At 33.9% G+C, this 13,252-nt stretch overlaps 1 protein-coding gene across 3 annotated transcripts in view; it reads right to left on the reverse strand.

The window, feature by feature from the left end:
• The window catches only part of LOC129218273 (periostin-like), a 55,515-nt gene extending 43,769 nt beyond the window's left edge, over positions 1-11,746 (reverse strand). For 2 of the 3 annotated variants that reach the window (XM_054852504.1, XM_054852502.1), the window contains exons 1-2: positions 11,636-11,746; positions 1,814-1,923 (exon numbers count right to left, since the gene is read on the reverse strand). In XM_054852504.1, the coding sequence (XP_054708479.1) occupies positions 1,814-1,899 (86 nt within the window). In that variant the 5' untranslated portion in view covers positions 1,900-1,923; positions 11,636-11,746. The other variant, XM_054852503.1, reaches the window with a different exon arrangement.
• Positions 11,747-13,252: the final 1,506 nt, after the last annotated feature.

Here is a 13,252-nt window from a genome sequence, read left to right on the forward strand (position 1 = left end):
AAAGCTTTTCAATTCTGGTTCACAAAATCAAAATATTTTTAAAATTTAATATATGAAATGAAAATGAAGAGAACGAGGGATTTCAGCAGCTTCAAATCAGCATTCAAACATAGGTTCGCAACCAGGGAGGTTAAAGGGAAGGAGATAAATCTTTACTATGTAGAAGTGGCAACGTTTGTTCACTTTTTCCAGAGGGCGCTGTATGTGCACCGCTCCCGACAATCGCAGCAGATCAATGTAAATGATACTAAGTTTCTCATTTTTTAGAGGCAGCTATTAAAGCAAAAAAAAAGAAAAATACTGCTGGAAATTGGTTGTAATAAGGGGCCAATATAGTGGACGATGTACAGCTTTCGTCCACAGGAAGTTTGCGCAGTATTTTGATGGAAAAATTTATTTTATTTTTTATCACCAAGTTGCCGAATTCGTCTGCTATGAATATTGCGCTGTGCGATGTTGTATTTTTTACGAGTTGGAATGTTTCTATTCCTGTAAATAATTGACGAAATGAGAATGTAATAGAATTAATTACGTAAATACTTTTTTTAATTAGTTGTAACTTTCGTGACATGCTTCGAGAACTAATTAAAGCGAAATAATTTTTTGCTTTCATGACCTTTAACAGATAAAAATAAATGTTAATATTCTATTTACTCAACTTCAAGCTGATATTGATTATAATCATTTTATTCACGTGTTTACTCACTGCTTTAAAGAGAATTGTTATCATTATTTTTTTATTATTGCATTTTTTTCGACAACCAAATGGAAAAAAAATCGAGAAACCTTATTCATTCAAAAAATTATACCTTGGAACGCTTTTTTGAGATAGTTTATGGGGATTTCTGTTGAAATTAATCATATGTATTTTTTAAATAAAAAAGGTTTCCCGATTTTTTTTTCGATTTAGTTGTAGAAAAAAATGCAATAATAATAAAAAAAATAATGATAACAATTTTTCTAAGCAGTGCGTAAATACATGAATAAAATGATTATAATCAATATCAGCTTGAAGTTAAGTGAATAGAACATTAACATTTATTTTTATCTGTTAAAGATCGTGAAAGCAAAAAATTATTTCGCTTTAATTAGTTCTCGAAACATGTCACGAAATTTACAACTAATTAAAAAAAGTATTTCCGTAATTAATTCTACTACATTCTCATTTCGTCAATTATTTACAGGAATAGAAACATTCCAACTCGTAAAAAATAAAACATCGCACAGCGCAATATTAATAGCAGACAAATTCCGCAAGTTGGTGATGAAAAATAAAATAAAATTTTCCATCAAAATACTGCGCTAACTTCCTGTGGACGAAAGCCGTACATCGTCCACTATATTGGCCCCTTATTACAACCATTTCCCAGTAGTATTTTTCTTTTTTTGCTTTAATAGCTGCCTCTAAAAAAAATGAGAAACTTAGCATCATTAACATTGATCTGCTGCGATTGTTGGGAGCGGTGCACATACAGCGCCCTCTGGAAAAAGTGAACAAACATTGCCACTTTTATACTAGCAATCCCGTAGGACATTTCTCTCCTTCTTCCTACTCCGTGTTCGCAACTGTAACTTAAGAATTATTGGACTTGACTATGAGCTGTGTACAGCGTTGCCAACTTACTTTGTGAAATAAAAAGGAAAAATTGACAGAATAGCCTTGTCAGTAGTACACAGCACTGAACTTTCTACAATTTCTTTTGAAGTAAAATATACTAAAAGATATAAAGTGGTGAAAAAACAACCCTCGTGGCTCGAAGTTACCCTGAATAACTGCACACAGATGGGGTTATGTTCCTTTGAAATTTCTTACCCTTGTTTCTCAGCTACTTTTAACCACCAAGGTTTTTCCGCTGTGGCCAGTGACAGGAATAAGAAAATAACGAGCTTTTCCATCATATCCAACCAGTTTTTTTATTTATTCTGGTGGGGAAAAAATATATTTGCATGAGTGCGATATATTACATCAAAAATTTAAATTTTGTTATTTAATTTCAGACATATAGGATTCATTTACGCTAGATGTTAACCTAAATATAACCTGGAATCTTTAAATTGGAGTAAAAAGGACATCTTTTTTAAAAGTACTATATGAGAATCAATTATACTGGAAACTTTTGTCCTAAAAAGATGATATTTCTGAATTTTTCGATAATTTTCTAAGTAATTTGTGATGGAAATCTTCAGAAAAGATGTTTCGAAACATTTTTTCGCTTTTGGAAAGGAATTATTAAATATATTTCAATCTAGTTTTTGGTTTAAACGACGTTAATTTTGCTTGAAGCACACTTTCAATTGGAAAAGAATATTAAAAATAAATAAATAAATAAATAAATAAAATTTTTAGTATTTACCAAATCGATGACATAAGCACTAACTCGAATTTTTAGGGTATCCAGAACACTATATGAGCACATAAGTACAATTTCATTTTCAGAAATTATCTAAAATCCTAATACCTTTTAAAAATATTACATTTAGCACGTGGCGTTTAAAACCGTTTCTATTGGCATTTGTAACTATATTAAGAAGAAATTGCATCTCAGAACTTTAATACTATGCTTGGAAGGGGGGGGGGGAGGTGCTAAATAATAAGTGAATAATTAAAATCTGTGGAAAAACAAAACTTTCTAGTAGCTTTGTGATGGAATTGTACAGAAGGAAGTTACTATTACCCCGTTCATCAACGAACAAACTTCTGAACCTTAATTTTTTAAACAAACTGTGAACTGTGTTCATTGACTGAAATGTGTCCATTAGGGGAGAGTGTTGTACCTTGGGACACTTTTCATATTTTCATTTTCAACGTTCATTATTTGAATCAAATTTAAAATCTAAAAGTTTCATTACACTAATCCAACATATTTCCGTGCAATATATTTTTTTTTCAATAAGACAGTTTGAAAACAAAATATTGCCAGCCATTTAAAGTAAAAGTTCCAAGTTGTCCCAAGGTACAACATCCTATTGTAACTTGGGACATAGCCTGTTGTACTTTGAGAAAGCCTTCAAGATTCCGAAAACAGCCATATACTTGAACCAATTTTGCACTATAAAAAAAAAATCATGATAGTGAATTAAATCATGAATAATTATTTATGAATTATGAATAATGAATTATGAACTATTATCTAACATTAAATGTGTTCAAAAGACAACAAAAGATTAGAACACTGTTCCATGTTCCTAAACATATCTTAATTACTTAGAACCATGCATATGTTGTACCTTGGAACGTGTCCTAAGGTACAAAATATTTGGCTGTTCCAAGGTACAATCACCACGTGGTTTAAGAAAAATCAAAATAATGGTCAATCTAGATGCATTATCATTATTTTCTCATAAGCAAAATATTTAAAGTACTTCTCATTTATAACAAAATAAAATTCAGTTGATTAACTATTTACAAATACTAAGACAGAAAATGAAATAAAAGTGAAGAAAGTATTTACTTTGGAGTCATAAAATTTTCTTTCACAAAATTGTCAATTTTACTCATTTGATGCTGATTTTTACTACGGCAGCATTTAGTGGTGAAGGTTACTATTAGAGATCACACAAACATGGCTGCTAAAAATAGATTCTTAAAAATTAGAAGTGTCCCAAGGTACAACACTCTCCCCTAACTGTTGTCGGTCTGCTCTACTCCAAGAAATTGAATCAGCAAAGAATTAATGTACTATGAAAACAGGACCGTGCCAAGATCACGCATGCCTATTTTCCATTCGTAGGAAATAGTAGGAGTTCATATAATACAATAAGAGGGAGCTGAAAACATTTTGCAAACATAACCTCAATATTTAAGTATTAGAGTCATCAGAACTAGCTTCTGTTCAACTTAAATGCAGAGTATTAAAAAAAAAATATCGATGCACCTAAAAGGAGTTGTCTGAAAGTAACGTACGTAAGAACAATATTGATGTAAGTATAACAAAGTGAAAACAAAATTATCATTTATTATAGGAAAAAATCAAATAAATGGCGATTTTAGCACCTCGTTGAGTCACCTCTATCGTGGATACACGAGGTAATACAGGCGATCTGTGAAACCTAGAAAATCTAGTAAGAAGTCCAACGTCATCTAGTTACGCAGTTACTGCAAACCATTGAGCTGCAACACAAAGAGGAGAGCGAACTTATCGGTCCGTTTTTTGCCCAAGCGAGTATGGCAAAAGAATCGCACTTTTAAAATTTAAACTCAAGTTTTATCATGTAAAGTCTTTTGCCATGTATTTTTCAAATCCTTAATATGTTCAAACCGTTGTGGCAAAAGAAGCGGTCTTTTGCCATTAAACAAGATGTTTTATAATGCAATTGGTTTTGCCAAACTCGCTCGAAATTCGGACCGTGAGCCTCAATGTAGAAGAATGGAAAGTTCTCTCTCCTCTTAGTGTTATAGCTCAATGCTGCAAACACACCACGAAATCGATCGAACTCGTAGGCTGTTCAATTTACCATCCCATAGGATTTCAGATATGCGCGATCTGTAACAAATCGAGGAATCAATCATACCAGCAGGGCCGATCCTAGCAGGTGTGCAGAGTGTGCGCCGCACAAGGGCGGCCAAAGCAAGGGGTGGCCGAAAGCCGCATCATATAGTTCTTATAATCAAGCAAAATTCCTCAAGAATTTCTCACAAGATAACTTATAATAAGTAGAATAAATTATGCTGATTTTTAAATGTTCAATTGTCAAAGTATGCGTCGATTTCCCGACAGCATAGCATAGTTTAAGAAAAATAGAATGTTAGGGAACATTGTGTTGGTTCATTGTCCATTAATATCTACTCTTAACACACATGCTTCATTTGGTTGCAAAGTTTGTGACAGAACCGGTAATCAGACATGGATACAGGGGAGGGGAAAAGCCCCCTTCTGAAGGATGAAATCGTGCCGTCTAAAAGGAGCACCGAGGGCGGCCACTAATGTTTACCCCCCCCCAAGCTTCTATAGACCTAAACAATGAAGACATATTTTATTTATTAAAAAAAAGTTATACTGATTAAATACTCTCGCAAGCATTTCAAACAACAAACTATGTAACAAACTCTGTGTTTAACAATCGTGGATGCGTGGAGAGAAAGTGGAAAATTGCGACTCCCTTGAAAGTAACATATATGAATGACGAACTAAAATGTTGTACTTTTTCCCTTTTATGACAATTTTCCGATTAAAATCTTGAATGAACTGCAGGTAGGAGGACGGGGCTCTTGCCCCGGGAAGCAAATTTAAATGTAGCTCCAAAACGAAGATCCAAAAGGATGCCATGACCTCCTTGACGAAACTAAAGAAGGCTTAAAATTGCGTTTCTAGGACTTTACTTTCGGAAAATTTCGCTGGTTGAACCATCGATCTTAAGGACCTAATTAAGTCTCTGATTCACCTCTTTCACCTTTACTTAATCAAACATAGGCAAAAAATGTTGACTCCAAAATCCAAAACGTGTTTTCAGACTACAGCCCTTCCTATCATCAAACGTCATATAAAATTGCTTTGGTATTTTTCGAAATGTTTGCAGTGGAGGACCCCGAAATCCATTCGCAAACATTACTACCAAAGACAGTCTCAATTAGCGTCTTTAGAGAAGCCTCTAATTCCACCCCCTCTCAATTAACGTGTTGAAAAACAAACTAAAATCGCGTTTTTCAAACATCAGTTTCAAGAACTTTTGGGGAAAAACCCCGGATCCCCCTTTTCTCCAACGCAATCACTATACCTGAAAATTTCGTTTTTAGACGGTTCCGTGGAGCCACAGCTTCCTGCACTAAACTAGCCTGAAATTGATTTCAGTTTCAAAAACACAGTTCGTGATGGCACACTGAACCCCCGCCCGCTCTTAGTCCCATCGTTATCAAACAATGCTTAAAATACGATTTTGGGACTTATATTTCTAAAGAATTCCGAAGGAGAACTGCCAGGCTTATGTAACTTTTCACGGCGCTAGGGCATATCCATCAATCGTCGAAGTGAGGTGAACAAAAGTCTATAGTTATATTTTTCAGATATTAATGTTGAAAAATATCCGAAAGATCCGTAGAAGCTTCCCAGTTTTGTTAACATCACCAAAGATAATATAAAATTGTGCTTTTAGAAATATCCCCTTAAGAGCTCCAAAATCCTTCTTTCCCCAAAATAGCCTATAATGGATTTCAGTTCCGAATAATATTTTGGTTCGGAATATTTTCACGTTTCCCCTATTGTTTTCAAATCTAGCCAAAAACGGGTTTTTGAAAAAATAGTGCCGAGAAATTACCGGAGGATAGCCGCCAGATCCCCTACCGTCACCAAAGACGGCCTAAATTTGCGTTTTAAACTTCAATTTCGAAAACCTTCGATGGGAGACGCTTGAATCTCCCTCCCTCTAGCAACGTCAACAAAGGTAACCCAAAATTGCATGTTTAAAACTTCAGTTTCGGAAAATTTTCGGGAAGAGTGCCGATCCTTCCTACGCTACGGTCACAAAAAATAGCATCAAACTGTTTTCCATTTGGAAAGAATTTTAGGAAAGAAAATCAACATTACTATCTCCTGAAGTCTCGAAAAAGTTCCTAAAATTGCGATATTTGACGTCAATTTCGATCATTTCTCCATGAACCTTGAGTATACCCTATTCTTTTATCCTTGCAACCGAACACAACCAAAGATAAACCCAGAGGATGTCTGGATCTCTGTGACGCGCATAGCGCCTAGACCGTTCGGTCGATTTTCATTAAATTTGGCACAAAGTTAGTTTGTAGCATGGGGGTGTGCACCTCGAAGCGATTTTTCGAAAATTCGATGTGGTTCTTTTTCTATTCCAATTTTAAGAACAAAAATATCATAAGATGGACGAGTAAATTGCGAAATTATCATAACGTGGAACCGTAACATGGGCACAAGCCAATTGGCGAGATACGAAATTATCATAACGTGGAACCGTAACATGGGTACAAGTCAATTGGCGAGAAAATTCACCATACATTAATTGTAAATATACAGGCGAACCAAAAGACCTTTTAATTTTTCTATTACGGGCAAAGCCGTGCGGGTACCACTAGTAAACTTATATTTCGAAATCTTTCGATGGGAGACGATTGAATCTCCCTCCCTCTTGCAACGTCAACAAAGGTAACCCAAAATTGCGGGTTTAAAATTTCAGTTTCGGAGATTTTTCGGGAAGAACGCCGATCCTTCCTAAGCTACGGTCTTAAAAAATAGCTTCAAATTGATTTCAATTTTGAAAGAATTTTAGGAAAGATCTGCAACATTACTTTCACCTAAAGTCTTGAAAAAGTTCCTAAAATTGCGATATTTGACGTCAATTTCGAAAATTTCTCCATGCACCTTGAATATACTTGACTCTTTTGTCCTTGCAATCAAACACAACTAAAGATTAACTAAAAATATTTTTCATACGCCAATTTCGATAATTTTCTTGGAGCAATCCTCCTCTCCTGAATCCCTGACACCTCCCCCAACGCTTCCCCTTCCTCTGTCCCTTCTCTGATGTCACCGAAGAAAGACTATAAAATGCGAAAAGTAACAACGTATAAAAAGCAAATTCGCAGATTACCATCTGCGAATTTGTGCCTTTTATACGTTGTTACTTTTCGTTTCTTTACAACAACACAAAGGTATTTATTTATCTTACTATAAAATGCGTTTTTACGACTAGTAAATTTTGGTATCTATTACTTTCTTCAAAGATATAAATTGTACCTAAGGAGTTTCTTACTATAAAAAATTTCTTCCTTTTTATAAGATCATTCTTCTGTCCCCTTCACTTTTTGAAATTCGAATTTGGCATAGAAATTTAAAGAAAGATTTATATAGACGTTAAAAACTAGTCAAAATATGCAAATTACTCTTGAGGGGCGGCACATTAGGTCTTTGCACACGGGCGGCAGATAACCTAGGATCGGCTCTGCATACCAGAGATTGTGATAATGTGGTGGACGAATTCCTTGCACACATTTGCTGTGTGTAACCGAGCATTGTCCTGTTGAAAAATGTCTCCTAGGATCTCTGCCACGAGGGCCCGCTCTCTGACTGAGACATGTCACGAGCATACCTTTGGACTTTCATGATGTTATGGATCAATACTAGGAAAAACCGAATTAGGTGCTGTGCTGTGTATAGCTGGAAACAAAAGCTGGATAAGATTTTCACTCTGTCGCTTCTGTTTGGAGTAATTTCGCGTTCAACGGGAATGGATTGCACCCAAATGGAACCAGAGCCTCGTGTACGTGTGTGGACTGTGGAGGAGGCCATGGGGATGTTATGGGGTGCCATCGCGTACGATATACGATCACCTCTAATATTGATCCCCAACAACGTGACAGCCCAGTGGTACGTTTGTGATATGCTTGAGTCACATATGTTGGTCCTCATGGCAGGGCGCCAAAGAGTCATTTTTCAACAGGACTACGATCGATCACACACAATAAGGGTGTCACAGGTCTTCCTAAACCACATTATCATCTTATTTGGAATGTTCGATCCACTGATTTGTCACATATCTAGCATATCTGGGATCACTTGGGACGGTAAATGTCTTTTCTATTCCTTTTTTTTTTCTCGAAAAGGCCCCATTTATCTTGAATTTTCTCAAGCATTATATAACTTGCTCAAATTTAAAATGCTTTCCCTGAGGAAAATAAAATTTGAAAATTTAAAGTTTTATTTATAGATACTACTGTACAAAAAAAAAAAAAAAAAAATTATTTCGTGCAGCAGTAAGAAAAAAATGTTCAGCATTTAACTTTTCAATTAATGCTGAAGTAGTATGTACAATAAATAAATAAAAGATGCAAAGCAAACCAATCAGATGTTTTACCGATAGCTGGCCATTGAATATATTTTTTATTTGACCCTCTTAAATATTCAAGAGAGCAAAAGAAACTGCATGAAGCGTATACTGAAAAGTTTTAAAATTTGAAGACATTAAATTTTTTTTAGGAAAATTTAATGATGAAACCTTCCGTTATGACTAAAGTAAAAAGACGACAATTCATTAATACATTATACTTTAAATCTAGCTTTAAAACACTATGAATTTTTATTTTTGAATTTAATATGTGCCGGCAAGAGTAATATCTCAACCATAATAATAATAATAATAAACATCGATAAGTAAAATGCTATGCGCAGAAGTATTTTATACTATAGAAAAACCTACCGAGAATTAACAATTGTTACATTTTCAAAATATAAAATAAATAAATAAAAGTGACAACATATTTATATCGGCGTAGTAGGACAACAGAAAAAGGGGGGGGGGAGGGTGAGAGAGACATGCACAGTAACTTTTAAGCCGTATTTTTATGTTCTTAAAAGTTTAACATAAAATATTGCAAGATTAATTATGTAAAATTGTGATGTAAGTTCACCATAGTTGAACTTGCTTCGCATATTTTTCTAAAACAGCAACACATTTTCAAGTTTATTTCAAAAAAAAAAAAGGAAACTAGCGATTTGTTTTTTACTGACAAAAATAAAAGCATAAGCCCTCATCACACAAAACCATGTAAAAGAGAATTTGTTTGAGTTTGTTAGCAGTGAGTTAAACAGATGGAAAGTTTCATTATTGGTATTCTACCTTCTAATGTGTGGTATATCGTAGCATCAGAGCAACAGTTAAGACATCAAAACTGAAAACAACTGTAAGGTATCCGACTGCTGCTTTGGGGCATCGGATACCTTATATTCGATGAAAATATCATCGAAACTCTTTCTGGCGCAGCATCCCACATTTTGGGTAGGGGAGAGTGTTGTACCTTGGGACGGTTTGTACGTTCGGACACTGCTAATTTCTAAAGAATCAATTTTTAGCAGGCATGTTTTTGTAATCTCTAACAGTAACCTTCCCTACTAAATGGTGCCATAGTAAAAGTCAGCATTAAATGAGTAAATTTGACGATTTTGTGAGAGAAAGAAAATTTCATGACTCAAAAGTAAATATTTTCTTCTTTTTATTTCATTTTCTGTCTTTGTATTTGTAAATTTAATCAACTGAATTTTATTTTGTCATAAAAGAGAAGTACTTTAAATAATTTTCTTATGAGAAAATAATGATAGTGCATCTAGATTGACCACCATTTTGGTTTTTCTTAAACCACGTGGTGATTGTACCTTGGGACAGCCAAACATTTTGTACCTTAGGACACGTTCCAAGGTACAGCATAAAGATATGTTTAGGGAAATGGAAAATTTTCTAATCTTATGTAGTCTTTTAAACACATTCAATGTTAGATAATAACTCATAATTCATTATTCCTAATTCCTTCTTAAATATTCCTGATTTACCATGAAAAAATTATTATTATTATTATTATTTTTGTTTTCTGGTGAAAAATTGTTTCAAGTATATGGCTGTTCCCTGAACCACAAAGACTTTCCCATGGTACAACAAGATGTGTCCCAAGGTACAATAGGATGTTGTACTTTGGGACAGCTTGGAACTTTTACTTTAAATGGCTGGCAAGATTTTATTTTTAAACTGTCTGAATTTTAAAAACTATATTGCATAGAAGTATGTTGGGGTATTTTAAAGTGACTTTTAGACTTTGAATTTGATTCAAATAATTGACGTTAAAAATTAAAATATGAAAAGTGTACCAAGGTACAACACTCTCCCCTAAGTGTGAACTGGAGCATTGAAGGAAAAACTAAAGCCTTTTTTTTTTTTTTTTTTTTGACATGTGTTTGCAAAGGCGAATGAAAACCAATTAGAAACTTTTTTAACTGAACTCTCTAGTTACTTTCCTTAAATAGGAAGGATGGAAACAAAAGTTAATAAACTAGGCAGGTTAAATGTAAAATAAAGTGGTATCAAAGGAAATATAAATAAAATTATGTACCCAAAAATTGAAGATCATGGTTTCATTCGCGAAAATAATGCAATAAAAAATACAGCGACCAAAGAAAAAAATGCTGTTGTTAAATTAATACTTTCGTGTTTATTTGCAATAGATACCTCGTAAACTTTGGAAAACAATTGACGCAAAAACTGTTTCTGTCTTATCTTTTTAATGTGTTCTTCAAGGCTATTTTTGGAGGAAAGTACTATACAAGCAAAATTTTACAGCTCAATTTTCTTTTACATTTTTAATTGACAGCGAAAACGAAACGTGATTAAAATTCAAAATTTTAAACTATAAACTTCATAAAAAAAGAAAATCTGAAAGAATTCAACTGAAATTTATCAAAGTTGAAGAGGTCCTGTAGAATTTGCTCTGCAATAACAAAAGCCTACCAGGACCATCATTTCAAAATTTTCCATGGGAGGGGGTAAAGAGTTTGTGTCCAATACATTTTATTGAGAAAAAACAACAAAGTACGTACAAAAATGCCTAATTTCACTATATTTTTCAAATCCAGGTGGGGGGTCAACCCTGATAGCTAAAAACACGGGCCTGAGGACCACGCCAGACAAAAATAGTAGATAATCCCATGCAGCTAATAAAATAAAGCAAGACATTCCTTGACATTCTAAAATACACATTTCAATGACAATTTAAATTGCTTTATGATAGTTTAGATAACAAAACGAAAACTCTTACGTAGATTCCAGCCAACATTTAAAACGTTACACAAATTTGACTGAGCCTGATAAATTTTGCTTAGTTTTGAAAAAGACGAATAAGCATATAACTTACCGAAAACTGTATTTTGACGACTGGAGCATTATACATAGAATAAAAGGACCAGATGTTCCAAATAAAGTGTAGACGGATGGCTGCGTAGGCGCAAGAAGGTCACATTTCGAGCCCCTTAATCAAACACAGAAAAAATGAACGAATGGCAAGAGGTTGCAACCTTACAGAGATCTACTGTAGTTGCCATGAAACAAGTCAAGCATTAAGTGTAATTAGAAAAAGACAATTGTTTTTAATACAACTTACAAGATAATCGAGTGAGATGAAGATGTAAATGCTCACGATACGAATTGCAATTCTTGAAACTTCTTTAGGGCTATCTCTCTCTCTCTCTCTCGAAAAAATGTCCCGTGCGTAACACTAAGTTTTTATTTTATTCAAGTAACTATTAACTAAATATGGGATTAACTGTTATGCTTTGATAATATATTAAAAAATGTATTATTCCCTAACAGCATTATTTTTTGCTTTGGGTAGCTGGAAAAAATAAAACTAAGTGTTACGCACGGGACATTTTTTTCGGGAGTCGCCCTTTAGTTTAATAAATTGAAATATATATATATATATATATATATATATATATATATATATATATATATATTTGTTATCGCGTACGTACTAGGATGGGCCCAGGAGCGGATATAGAAAATTCTTTGGGGAAGGGGGGCAGAAATTGGATAGCACTCATCCCCCCCAGCGCATACAATGTTTTCACACCAAAGTTTTCATGACTTTATTTTTAAATGTTTCTTTTAGGATCACTTAAGTCTTTTTAATCTACTTTTTGATACATAAATATCATGCACTAACGTGCTGTGAATGTAGATGTAAAATATCTTTAACATTTCAAGCGAATTAAATACTAAACCCAGTATAATATCACCGAGATGCTATAAAATGAATGGTTTTAATTGGGAACATTGTCATAATAATTGTAACACGAGGGCAAGGTTATAAAATAAACCCATAACTCATTTGAGTTTTAATAAATTAATTTATATTTTAATTATACAATATTATGTAATTAAGAAAACCATAGCTTCATAACACATAAGTTTTATTGTTGAAGAGTTCAGAAACTCAGGCGCGAATCTATGTACCCGCAGGCTCCACAGCACTCTCGTATGGGATGGTAAAGGACTTCTGCTCTAAAAATAATACGCTTGATGAAAACACATGCTATGGTACTGTGGCTCCACTGCAATTGATTTCATTAAAATTTAACAATTGTGGACATTTAGAAAAAGATCCGCATTAACTTCATCACCCTCTGAAATAGATATTTCTTTTCTTATGCTGGGTTTTTGCTCAAGGACTAAATTTTGGATAAAAATGATGTCTGTTGAATATGTGTTTTGCGGTATCCAATTTGCTGTCCCCAACTTGCATTGATAATATCCTTGTTGCTTCATTAACGTTGGTCAATGTATCAGTGAATTTGATTCATTACGGCAAATGGTGATGCTGCTTGATTTCACCAAGTCACAGTAAAAGTGTTTGGATAACTTCGCTAATTTTACCTCTCACTTTAAAGAGGAATTCAAAAACATGAGCTGATTAACTTACTGCACTGTCATGTGAGTCATCCTGTGTTTCATACAAGTTTCTGCCGCCCCT

The sequence above is a fragment of the Uloborus diversus genome, chromosome 3, assembly GCF_026930045.1.
Source record: "Uloborus diversus isolate 005 chromosome 3, Udiv.v.3.1, whole genome shotgun sequence".
NCBI lineage: Eukaryota > Metazoa > Arthropoda > Arachnida > Araneae > Uloboridae > Uloborus > Uloborus diversus.